At 44.7% G+C, this 12,034-nt stretch overlaps 1 protein-coding gene across 2 annotated transcripts in view; it reads right to left on the bottom strand.

Moving 5' to 3' along the window:
* Positions 1-3,842: 3,842 nt before the first annotated feature.
* Positions 3,843-12,034, bottom strand: part of PELI2 (pellino E3 ubiquitin protein ligase family member 2) — a 177,402-nt gene continuing 169,210 nt past the window's right edge. For both annotated transcript variants that reach the window (XM_038544799.1, XM_038544801.1), the window contains 2 exons: positions 10,042-10,230; positions 3,843-4,517 (listed from right to left, as the gene is read on the bottom strand). In XM_038544799.1, coding sequence (XP_038400727.1) covers positions 3,951-4,517; positions 10,042-10,230 — 756 coding nt within the window. In that variant the 3' untranslated portion in view covers positions 3,843-3,950. The remainder of the gene's footprint in view (positions 4,518-10,041; positions 10,231-12,034) is intronic.

Here is a 12,034-nt window from a genome sequence, read left to right as displayed (position 1 = left end):
AGCTTTACAAATATATCCATAAAATTTAACTGCTTGTAACACTATACATGGTAAATATGACCACTCCTTAACTTCTAGACTATTTAATACAGAGAAACAATCTGTCATCTCAGCTAAGAAGAAATAATTTCCCTTTCATCAAGTGTATTTTTGTTTAGAAATGGTTAAGTAGAACTGGAAAAATATTTGCTTTTTCCTATCTTCCTCTAGGGCTTTTTCATGAGGGCAAAAACTTGAGAAGATATAAGTTTCACTGAAAAGAAACACTGAACCTTTTATTTTTATTTTTTTTATTTTTTTACTACTTTAGTAATGCTTACACGTTCTTCTAAAAAAAAATCCTGGAGCTGTCTCGTTGGCCTTTGGGTCATAAAGAAACGATAACAGAGCTATGCTCTATTTCCAGCACTGGAGGAGGAACTTCATACCCTCAGCCCATGAAGGCTAAACTATGGGGATAGAAGATCGCCTGCCAAGGGAATGGAGCTGGATCTGGCTTAAAATCAAGGTTCTGTGGTTTGCCTATCAGAAATTCCACTGTTACAAGACAAAACTGCCTGAAGATAACTAGCTTGTAGCCAGGACGAAGACTGCTATGATCGATCATACATCCTTTCACACCAATCCAAAGCACAGAATGGCTTTTAAAAAGTTGATCAAAATCATAGAACTGCAGGTAACAATTCTGTAACCTATGAGAAAAGAAGAAAACATGCTCCCTTTAACTTTCAAAAGTGCCCAAATAACAATACTGAGCTCCAAAAACCAGGGGTTTGAGTTTTATGTAAGCAAAAATAAAGCAATTGAAGCTTTATGAAGAGTTCTCAACTTTCCTAATACAGTATATGCAATAACTTAAGATTTCCCTATTGATACTGGAAATAAATTCTATTACAATCATGTGTATGCCAGTTCCTGGCATATTTCTGCATCCAGATTCATTAGTCTCCTTAATGGAGCCCATTTTCCCAATGGCTTTCTCCTTTCTTTAAACCCTAACCCTGAAATTCTATAACCAGTTATATCACGTGGCTTCCCTGAGGCACAAAGGTACCAAACTCTATAATTAACTATTGAGGAATGATAAATATGCTATTTATATTAAAAGATTTTAATTCTTTTGGGCCACAGTTGGGGGGGGGACCAGAAAGTTTAATACTTACTCTGCAGTGTGAACTGTAGCCCTTTTTGCAAAAAGTGAAACCAAATAAGGGAAACATTGAGCTGCAGCATGCATGACCCGACAGCACCGATTATTAATAAAAAAATTCCAGACTAGAAAAATATTGAGTTGTATCCCATCCATTTTTTTTTTAAATAGTATACTGACAATTGAAAAAAATTAACTATGGAAATACATCATTGGGGTTTTACTTCTGGTGATCTATTCACAAAAGGCATTTTGGTCAGGCCAAGATCAGGATAATTGTCAGCAGTTTCCTATATATATATATACCTGGGGGAGAGGGACCCCCCACCCTGACCCCAATCTGGTAGCAAGCAAGACAAAAACAGAAGTAACCTCTGAGCAATTACTTTTTCTGAACTGTATTACTTCATTGAGCCAGAGTTCTTTATTCTCACAAACTGAACTGCTCTCACCTCTGGAGAAAACAACTCATTACTCCAAATTCTAAGCAGATCTTACTAGAAGGGAACAAGAGGAGCATGGCTGCCTTTGTGCAGACTTGCCACCTCTCTGCTGGTCCTTAGGACCTCACTTGGACATCAAAGATGTGATGCAGACACAGGGTAGTTCGCCTGTTACTCCTTCCAAGAGCTTAGAATTTATTACCCCAAGTTTAACTTTGACTTAGCCATCTCACTTTACTGAAAGTAAAAAAAAAAAAAAAAAAGTTTCACATTGGCATTTTATTTTGGGGCATGTGTTGCACGTAAAACTGCTAGACCCTGAAGTATTATAGTCCTTGAAGTGGAACATGACAGATCATAACTTTCCAGAAATGTCTCTGATAGGGAAAATCCAGCCCTTCTAGATGCAAGGCCACTGACCGTACAAGATACTTTTAGGGTATCAAGACTCCTCAACCCACCTAGCCATACAGCAAGAAAAGGGACTATTGCCTCCTTTGCACGATTGAGTGAAAGCTAATCCTTGGAGACAGAGGCTGCATAAAAAGGCATTTGATACATTATGACTTACATTACCTGCAGACAAAAAGAAAACGAAATTACCTAAAGAATAGAGTAAGTGATCAATAAGAGGACTATTGTTGGATTTCCACATCATTTAAAAATTACCAAAACAAAAATGTCTCCTTTTCAACGATCATCTCCTTTGAAAAGTAAAGTTTGTTTTGTTTTTTTTTGTTTTTTTTTGTTAACTGAGAAGCTGAACTTTTTAGGTGTTAGGTCAAATTAAGTAGCAGCGATCAAGGGTAATCTAATCACTTTCAGGAAAAGAGACATTCAAAATGTGTTAGAACAACTGAAAATAGGGCAACGTATTTGCCAGTAGGCAAAACATGGAAAGACATTCAAGTATGAGTACAGTATGTGAGAATCCTATAAATTCCATACCCCTAACAAAGGTTAAAATGTAGCATGGATCTGTAATGGTCAACTTCAGAGGATGTTAGTTTAAATAAATACTTGCTCCGTGTGGCAGGGATCTACTTCATGCAGGCCAGCTGTGGCGCTCTCCTGTCCTAAGGAGTCTTTACCTTCTGGGAGCAGCGACACTCTAGGTACCGAGGGCGGAGAATGAGCATCTGAGAATGATTCAAAATGAATAGGAACTAACAGAAGGATGGTTGGTGCTCATATGAAATTCTGATTTAATTATTCCTCAGTAAACACTCATTTGCTCTCTTGAAATCAGGAATTTCAAATTATCTCTGCAGATGTACCACTTGGTGTTGTGTATATCTAATGATCACATTTAAATTTAGTTTGATTTGCAAACATTTTCGAAACTTCAGGGCTCTGTAAGCTGCGGGAGAGGGTGACAGATGGCAGTGAGGGAGTGAACCAGAACGACTGCTTCGTGGTGAGCTGTTAGCTTTCAGGCTCCCAGAATTTTGGCCTTCTTAAGGAAGAAACCCAACAAGTGGTTTTACAGAGTAAAATCTTCTTTTTAATAGTAAGCCTTAAACAATCCAATACGTAAATAAACCTGATGTTCTGGTACCTGGGTAACCAGGCCCCCGTTGACCGCTGCAATCATCACCCTCGGTTAATGAATGGGGGTTGCTGCATTTTAATCAACCCCACAGCGCTGGCCGTGGACGAGGGGTGTCGGGGACGGGACCATCTTACACGGACGTTAGGGAAAGGCGGACTGAAAGGTCGCGGAGATTTCTATGAGATGCCAAGGTATTTGATGACTCTTGTGGATAAAGTCATTGAATTCCACCAAAGCAAACAAAACCAAAGCACAGGGCAGCGTAGGCATCTTCTTTGCCCAGAAAAGAAAAATCTGACCACGCAGGGCCTCAGAAGGACCCGCTGCGCCCGCGGTCTCCCGCCCAGCCCCCCCCCCCCCCCCCCTTTACCGCCGCAGCCGGGCGCGGGGCAGCTATTTCTGGGCACCGACACCTTCTTTCTTCCACATTCGTGAACTGGGATTCAAGGTCATGTCCAAGTTAACAAAGGAAAAAACCAAAAACAACAAAAACACGGTTTCAGAAGCCAGGGTGACACTCGAAGCGCGGCTCCTGAAACGCCACGGTCACGAAGCTCTGCGGGGCTCCCCGCCGCCCCCGGCGCCCCCGCCGCCCCGCAGGTGACACGCCCCGCAGGTGACACGCCGCTCCGAGGCCCCCGCCCCCCCGGGTCTGGCCGCGCCCACCTCCTCTGCCCCCCACCCCCCGGCCCCCAGCCTCAGGCCCCCCTCCCCTTACTAAACAGCATCATAAAAAAGGTAAAATCTAGAGTTAGTGGCAAAAAAGCTTCACAGTAACTCGTTCACCCAGTCGCCGAGGGCCCGGTCAGTCCACCGGGCCCTGGAAGATGAGCCTGATGCAGTTGTGCTCCCCGCCGAGCTGCGTGGCGCAGAAGGGGCAGGCGGCGTGGAAGGCGTGTGTCCCGTGCGGCAGCGGGATCTGCGCCCAGTACTTGGCCGACTTCTCGGAGCACACGTGTCCGCACGGGGTGAAGGCGTGCGTGGGCGGGCCCGCGTCCACGTAGAAGCCCGCCTCGCAGCCCAGCCAGAGCGGCACGTAGGGGCCCACAGTCCTGCACATGGGGCACTCCCGCTCGTTGGCCTCCGCGTCGCTGCGGTGGCCCCAGTTGTGGTAGCCGTGCACGTGGCCGCAGCTCAGGTAGGCCCAGGGCTGCTTCTCCTCCACCACCTCCTTCCTGCTGATGCTGGGGAAGGCCAGGGTGTTGAGGCCCACGGGGCACTGCGGCCGCGCCGCGTTGATCTCCTGCCGCAGCGCCTCGATGTGCTTCTGCGTGGGCGTGTGGAAGAGGCCGTCGGCCGTCCTCCAGAGCAGCGTGGCCCCGCACAGGTCGATGAGGGAGCCGTCCTGCAGCACGTTGGTCTCGCTCTCCACCTGCGGCGCGTGGGGACAGACAGGCAGGCTTTGTACATCACTCTGGGGTTCTTTTCTCTCAAAATACAAATCCTCTTTCAAGCGAACACGGGCGGGCAGCTCACCCCCCTGCCTCCCCGAAGGGCTCCAGGCACCCGCCTGCCCCCCACATCCCCGTCCTGCTGGTGTCCTCGCGGAACACTGGGTAGGATCTGGACATGCCATACTCCCAAAGCCCTAAGCACAGATTCACCTGGCTTTACGTGGACAATGACTCTAGGGGTTATTTTGCACCAACTTCACAAATCTTAAGATTTTTCAGTTGTCTTCTGTAAGTAACACTATTGCTCCTTGATCTCCTAACGGACAGGACGCGTCCCACCAGCCCAGGCTCCTTGTGACCAGAGCCGACCCAGGTCGCTGGGGGACACTGCCATAATTACTGCAGCAGAGCGGCCCAAATGATGCCTGGTGATCCTTAGCTTCACGCACTCTATTGTTTGTCCTGCATTTCTACGTTTGGAGCAGAAGCGTTCGCCATTAGCTTTCTTTTCTTTTCTTTTTTTTTTTTTTTAAAGATCTATCTGTCTATCTATTATTTATTTATTTATTTAATTTATTTATTTATGAATGATATATATAGAGAGAGAGCGGCAGAGACACAGGAGGAGGAAGAAGCAGGCTCCATGCCGGGAGCCTGACGCCGGGACTCAATCCCAGGACTCCAGGATCGGGCCCTGGGCCAAAGGCAGGGGCCAAACCACTGAGCCACCCAGCGATCCCCCCAGTAGCTTTTATTTTTTTAAAAAAATTTGAATTCAGTTAGCCAACATATAGAACATCTTTAGTTTCAGAGGTAGAGTTCGGTGATTCATCAGTTGCAAATAATAGCCAGTGCTCATCACATCACTTGCCCTCCTTAATGCCCATCACCCAGTGACCCATCCCCCACCCATCTCCCCTCCAGCAACCCTCAGTTTGTTTCCTAGGATTAAGAGTCTCTCATGGTTGGTCTTCCTCTCTGGTTTCTTCCCAGCAATTGCACTACTAGGTATTTACCCCAAAGATACAAATGTAGTGATCCAAAGAGGCATCTGCACCCCAATGTTTACAGCAGCAATGTCCACAACAGCCAAACTGGAAAGAGCCAAGATGTCTATCGACAGATGAACAGACTGAGAAAATGGAATATTGCTCAGCCATCAGAAAGGATGAAATCTTATCATTCACATCTATGTGGATGGAACTGGAGGGTATTATGCTAAGCGAAATAACTCAATCAGAAAAAGCCTTCACTTTTATAAGGATAGCACACTAGGCACCAACTGCTTACAAGACAGCTGATGAGAAGCTCTAAGACATGTCACGTGGGAATCCAACCCCTGCCTCCATGTGCCAGGTGTACTTTAAGGCCTGGAGGGAATAAAGCTGCTCGACCCACACTGAAGAGACGTCTTTTTTTTTCATAGTGGGAAGCAAACGTGCCAGAGCCAGGAGCCAGTGAAGGTCAGTAAAGTGTTAGCTAATATCATCACAGGAGGCCGTATCACCACCGGGGTCAAGAGCATGGACTATGCAGCCTGTGGCCTTGCTGTGCACCCTGGTTCTGTCACACACTAGCTCTAACCTGGGGCCATTACTTCAGCTGCCTGTGCCTCTGTTTCCTCTTCTGTAAAACTGGACAAGGGGATGAGGAATGCTAATAAAGTTCTCAGAACCATGTCTGGCATGCAGTGGGCACTTATGCAAATGTTTGCTACTATTACTTTGATGGTAGAAGATCAGAAATGCTTTCTAAGAAGGCTTTTCCTTAAATAGGGATTTGAGAAAGTTATCAGGAACTGGGGGGTGGAAGAGAAGACACTTCAGAAAGAGGGATGGATGCAAAGGCCAAACAGCATGCACGTAGAGGGAGCAGCAGGAGTTCCACAGGCCACCCACCAGCTGGACGGGAGCCTCAGGCTGGCGTCCTGGCTGGCCTCCCGTGCCCAGAGGGAATCAATGCAGAGTTTTAAGCAGCTATAAAAGAACAGATTTGCCTTTCTAAAAGGTCACTTCAGAAGTGTGGAGGATGGATTGGATGAGTTTAAGACTGGAGGTGGGGGAGACCGTGGGAGTTCTTTCTCCAGGCAGAGGGTGGGTACACTGCAGGCAGTGACTACCAGCGGCAACAGCCAAGACAGCTAAGAAATGTTGAGGACTTGCTCCTGATCTGAGGAAGACAGATCAATGTCTCTGGCTTTGTCTGCATAAGAGGCAGCTTTCCAGAGACCAGGAATATAGGAGAAATGGCAGATTTGGGGGGAAATGACAGGTGGTTCAGTTTCAGATGTGTGGAATCCAAGGGTCCTGCAGAGGGTGGGCCACGGTTGTGCACAGGAGCCACACGACTGCAGATCTGGCTTAGAGAAGCACGTTTGGGACTTAGCAGCATCAGGCTGAAGCCCCAGGAGTGGATGACACTGCTCAGGCAGGGTCTCAGGAGGGCAGAGAGGCCCGGGGACAGAACTGGGCCACATCCCTGCAAGGCTAGGGGAGGTGGGAGGGGGCGAACTTGTGAGGGGCAGCAGAGGTATGGGCCAAAGAGAAATTTCGTCATTCTCTGGCTCAAAGGTCTTTGCTGGCTCTCCACTGCCCTCAGGATCACACCCAAACTTAACACACTTAAAAGGTCATTGACCATGAGGCCACAGATCTTTCTTACAGTGAAGAGGGCTGCTCTGGTCTGAGATGGGGTCCTTGCACGCGCTTGGCTGGATTGTCCACTGGCCTGTGTGTGAGCGACCTCTGCCTAGAATTCTGCAGCACAGCGCTGCATGCCCCACCCCAGGTCCACGTTGTGGCCTGGCACTCCCACTCAACATTCAAGTCTCACTTGGTGCCACTTCGAAAGTTTGCCTTCAATGAGAAAGCAGCCCCTTCTTTAAAAGCACCAAATATTAGTAGAAAAAGTGATTGTAAAATGGCTGATCTCATTGGGTAGCTTTGAGCAATGCTTGGGTGCCTTAATATGAAGCACTTAGTAGAGCCTAGTATGTAACTAATATGTAACTAGTACCATAGTATGTAACACTATGGTTATGTTTAGAGCTCCTAAAATTAACTTAACTCACACTAAATTTTACAGGGCCAATATAGTTTAATTAAATACCCCCAAATATAATTTGATACATTATATCTATAGATCTAGTATAGATCTAGTGGAATAGAAAGGTCTCTAGTACACTCACACCTAAGAGCAGAATTATAAATGTTACCAACTAGATAAAGGAATAGGATATAATTCAAAGTCTATTCGCCTATTTATTCAGGGGGTTCAGCTCCTGAAAGGACATTTCCCCCACGTTTAATTAATTATGTTGATCATGGACAAAGACTGCTGTGATAAGAAACCATGGCAGTTGTTAACATATCAGTACGTAGATTCACATTAAATGCCAAGGTATATTATTAATATAAAACCTTCTATCTTCTACTTTATTCTCCACATTTGTGTGTTGCAAACGTAGAGTACTGCCAGAGACCGTTTCCTAATCTCATCTCCAGACAATTTACATCAATGCTACCAGCCACATGTATAGAACTAGAGCCATTAATGAAAACATAAGCTCAAAGAATCCCCAGGTGTTCACCTGACAAACTTCTCCTGGCTAACAAGGGGTGTTGCAGGGAAGCTAGGTCCTCTCACACCCTCAGTGTCTCCCATAGTGCAAAATCAGACTGATGGGAACTCAGAAACCTTTGCTGTAGGCCAGGCCAGTTGTACACAAACGAACAGTACAGCACAATTCTGGGCAGATCTAAGGGTCTCTTACAGGGACTAACTTCAAAATTAGTTGAGATTTAATACAGCCCATGAATACAGGCTATTTTTGGAGTTCTTCTTAGGAGCACTGCCCCCTTCTCTGGCACACACGGCTGCCTGAGCTGGGTCACTGTACAATCACTGAGCAGAGGCAAGAAACTCATTCTATAAATGTGCCCTTGGAGACAGACAAGCCCTTTGTGCATTCCAGCGAATGTTCTGGTGTAAACCATCCCAGGTGAGGGCCAGGTGCTGCTCCTCACAAGATGATACCCACTGGCAGCTCAGAATCCAGACTTTTAGTCGGGGAGGACGGTGTTTTAATCCCATCTGCTGCCACCTTTGAATTCTGGGGCCCTGGACAATATTTAACCTCTCTATGCTGTACCTTCCTCATCCATAAAATGGGCACGATTCCACTTCCCTGACAAAGCTGCTCAGATCTCATTAGCCGAGGTCTCTGAAATGTTAACACGCCTGTACCCAGCAACCATTTATACTGACTTCTACTCTTGCCATCATAATGACAGATCACCAAGTCAGCCAAACTAGGGCAGTTTTGTATAAAGTTATCCAATGATCAGAAACAAAGTTGTTTGGAAAAAACTGCTTTCACATTCTGTTCCCTATTTACAGTCTCTTGAAAAATGTTTAAACAGAAGTTATTGTGTTTTCTCTGGTCTTTCTTAGAAAACATTTCTCATGTTTACTTGGCCAGGGTGCTCTAATATTGGGCTTTATTGTAAAATGCAGAAGCTGTACTTGTAGCTCAGTAATGGTGTGAAATACAAATAAAAATAATAGTTCCCTACAAACAAACATCGAGTAGAGTCTAGCAAACCAGGTTAGTATGAATCCCCTCCGCCCCCCTACCCAACCTCCATCTTCTTTCTCCATCTCAGTTATAGCTGGTTATCATCTTGCTGAAAAATGCTAGATTACTCTTATGCTTTTCTAGGCGGGTTCTGAAGAAAACATTCGTTCGTTCTTATTCTAGCTTCTATCTACTGATTAATTAAAAGCACTGGAGTTGAAAGTTTACTCAGAAACTTCTGGCGCTGTGCTACACAGGTATGGCAAGGTTAGACACCCCAAATTTCCCATTTAAGGGCTTATAATTATTCTCCACAAAAGAAAGAGTTTAAAAGCCAACTGCTTTAGGCCATTTGGAATAAGCAGGGATATTTATAGGAAAATATTAACATGCCAAGTCAATGCCCTCTATGAATGATTTCAAATAAAGAATTTTATGATTTTGGTGAATTATATATGGAATTATATATTAATTTCTTACTATGAATTCAAGGAAAAAAAGCTAACTTAATTATCTTTTAGTTCCAGAAAGTCTAGTAAATAATTCTGTAATCCATAATTTTTACTAATTAGTCTTAGATGGCTCAGCATTTTTCCAAATTACTAAAGTTTTACGCTAAAAATAAGGTTGTCCTTAAAATGAATTTAAGTGGAATTTTGTAGTGAAGCATATAATAAAAGATTTGCTATTAAGGTAGTAAGGAGCAAAAAGGTCATTTTCTTCTACTATGGGAAAAGCTTCACCATGGCAGGAAATAAGCCCATCTCCCTAGCATTTTCAGGGGCTTATGGAATTCTCATTTTCCTGGGCCAATGGTCCATAGCACTGTACCTGCACAAAAGTTCTGGATTTTAGGGAAGAAAAATGATAATCCTTGAGCTAGGCTTTTGTAGTGTGGTGCATTTTCCAAAGTGAAGACCACTCACCAGCTTTCCTCTTTGCTGGGCCGACCTTGTTTCTCGCAAGGTGTACACGTCTCCACAGACAGAGATCTCACGCCAGATCCCAGGCTGGGACTCCTCAGTGAAGCCCCCTCGGGGATGCATCACGAGGACGCCATTTGTAGTGAGCCCATCCATGTGGCCATCAGGGTTTTTCCATTTTGCTGCCTTTTCCTGGAGAACATACCATAGAACAGAAAAAGCATGCTAAGATTATGTTCAAAATGAAGGGATTCCAGAATCTCTTTAAAATATCCAGTATGGGCAGACAGAAGAAAGTGATGAATTTTCATTTTCTATTTAAAGCTAATAATCAGAAGGATAAAATATGCAATTATTCTGATAACATGAAAGTGCTAAAATGTATGAATGATTTATCATTGGATATGCATTATATTCATCTTGGGAGCTTTAAAGAAAAAGAACCTGATGCCTGGGCCCTTTCCTCAGAGATTCTTTTACCCACCCCATCCCCGCTTTGCCCCTGGGAGATTCCAGGAATCTAGTATGTGTTCTTCAGTTCTATTTGTGCAATGCTTTTGCCTCTTTTGTATTAGTGCTTTATATGTAATCATTACCTGGGAAGTATATAGAAGGTAGGGGGGAAAAAAGGAATTTTTACTAAACATACAAAATTTTTACAAATGTTAGGCTAACAAGTTGTGGCCAGTATCTCTTCATAAATATCCTCAAGGATGGAAGGTAAAGACAGCCTGATATAATGGCAGGACAAACACTCTTGGATGCCTGTGTCAGTGATTCCTCTTTCTTGGTGACAGAGCCAGCTATTGCTCACATGACCCAGGGATAAATTCTGATTAGGATAAGCCCTCTTGCCAGTGACTGAGCTCTGGCCAATGAGACATGACTGGGTCTTCTGCTAATCTTCCCGGTAAGGTTCCTTTGTTCTAAAAAGAGAATGGAAAGAAAGAGTGACATCAGTCTCCCAGTGGCATGGATCATTCCTTTTTTTCTAGCCTCTTGGATTTACAACCAGACATCTGTAACAAAAAAAGAGCACAGCTGCACAGCATCCAGATCACCTGAAATCCATACATCTATGCCCCTGAAATTGGGTGCACTGTATCCCAGAGGAGGCAGTGAAGGTGGGTTGCTGGGGAGCCAGAGGTGGCAAAGGCAGTGGCCAGTGGGTAGGGGGATAGTGTGACCTTTTCTGACAAAGGAGGTGGAGGGTGAAGGAGGTGAGTGTGGGGTGGTGGTGTCTGCTCTATGTATGTTCCATAAATGGAAGGATTCATTGCCATCTTGGAGGAAAGACTGCAGTGAATGGGGGAAGGGAAGTAGGCAAAGAGAACTTCAGGGAAGTGTCTCCTGTTGTCTGCCCCAGGGTTCTGGTCCATGGACTTCTGGGACCACCTCCACCTCCCGCCCCAAATTGAGGATCCCACTACCAGACTGTGGGTACATCAAAGCCCCAAGAGCGAAGTACACACCTCCCCCAAATCTGCTGCATCTCCTCACTCCTTTTCCCTTGGAGCCCACTCCCAACCTCAGTGAAAAGTCAGCCCCTACCTCTACCCAATAAGAGAAACCAAAAATTTGTGCTATAGCACCACCTTCTGGAAGATAAAAGAAAGGCCCCTAACTACCAACCTGCTGAACTGTTAGAATCAAAGTAAACAGAAACTTGCCTAAATAGGGTGTTCCCTACTTCAAATGTGAGGACAGAGGCACTTTTAATCAAACACCATGAAAAAAATCACAGTAATACAGTATCACAAAAAGAAAATGACAGTTTTCCAGCAACTGAATCCAAAGACATGGAATACTGCATGAATATTTCATGGACATTCTATTGATAAAGAATTGAAAACAGCTGTTATGAAGAAATTTAATGAGATACAAGAAAACTCAGAAAGGCAATACAATGACCTCAGAAATAAAATGAACAAGCAGAAGGAATACTTTACCCAAGGCAATAAAATTCTAAAAAAGAACCAAACAAGTTCTGGGTCTG

This window comes from Canis lupus, chromosome 8, assembly GCF_011100685.1.
Source record: "Canis lupus familiaris isolate Mischka breed German Shepherd chromosome 8, alternate assembly UU_Cfam_GSD_1.0, whole genome shotgun sequence".
NCBI classification, from domain to species: Eukaryota; Metazoa; Chordata; class Mammalia; order Carnivora; family Canidae; genus Canis; species Canis lupus.
The sequence above is the reverse complement of the archived record's forward strand: the minus strand, read 5'-3'. Positions and strand labels throughout refer to the sequence as shown.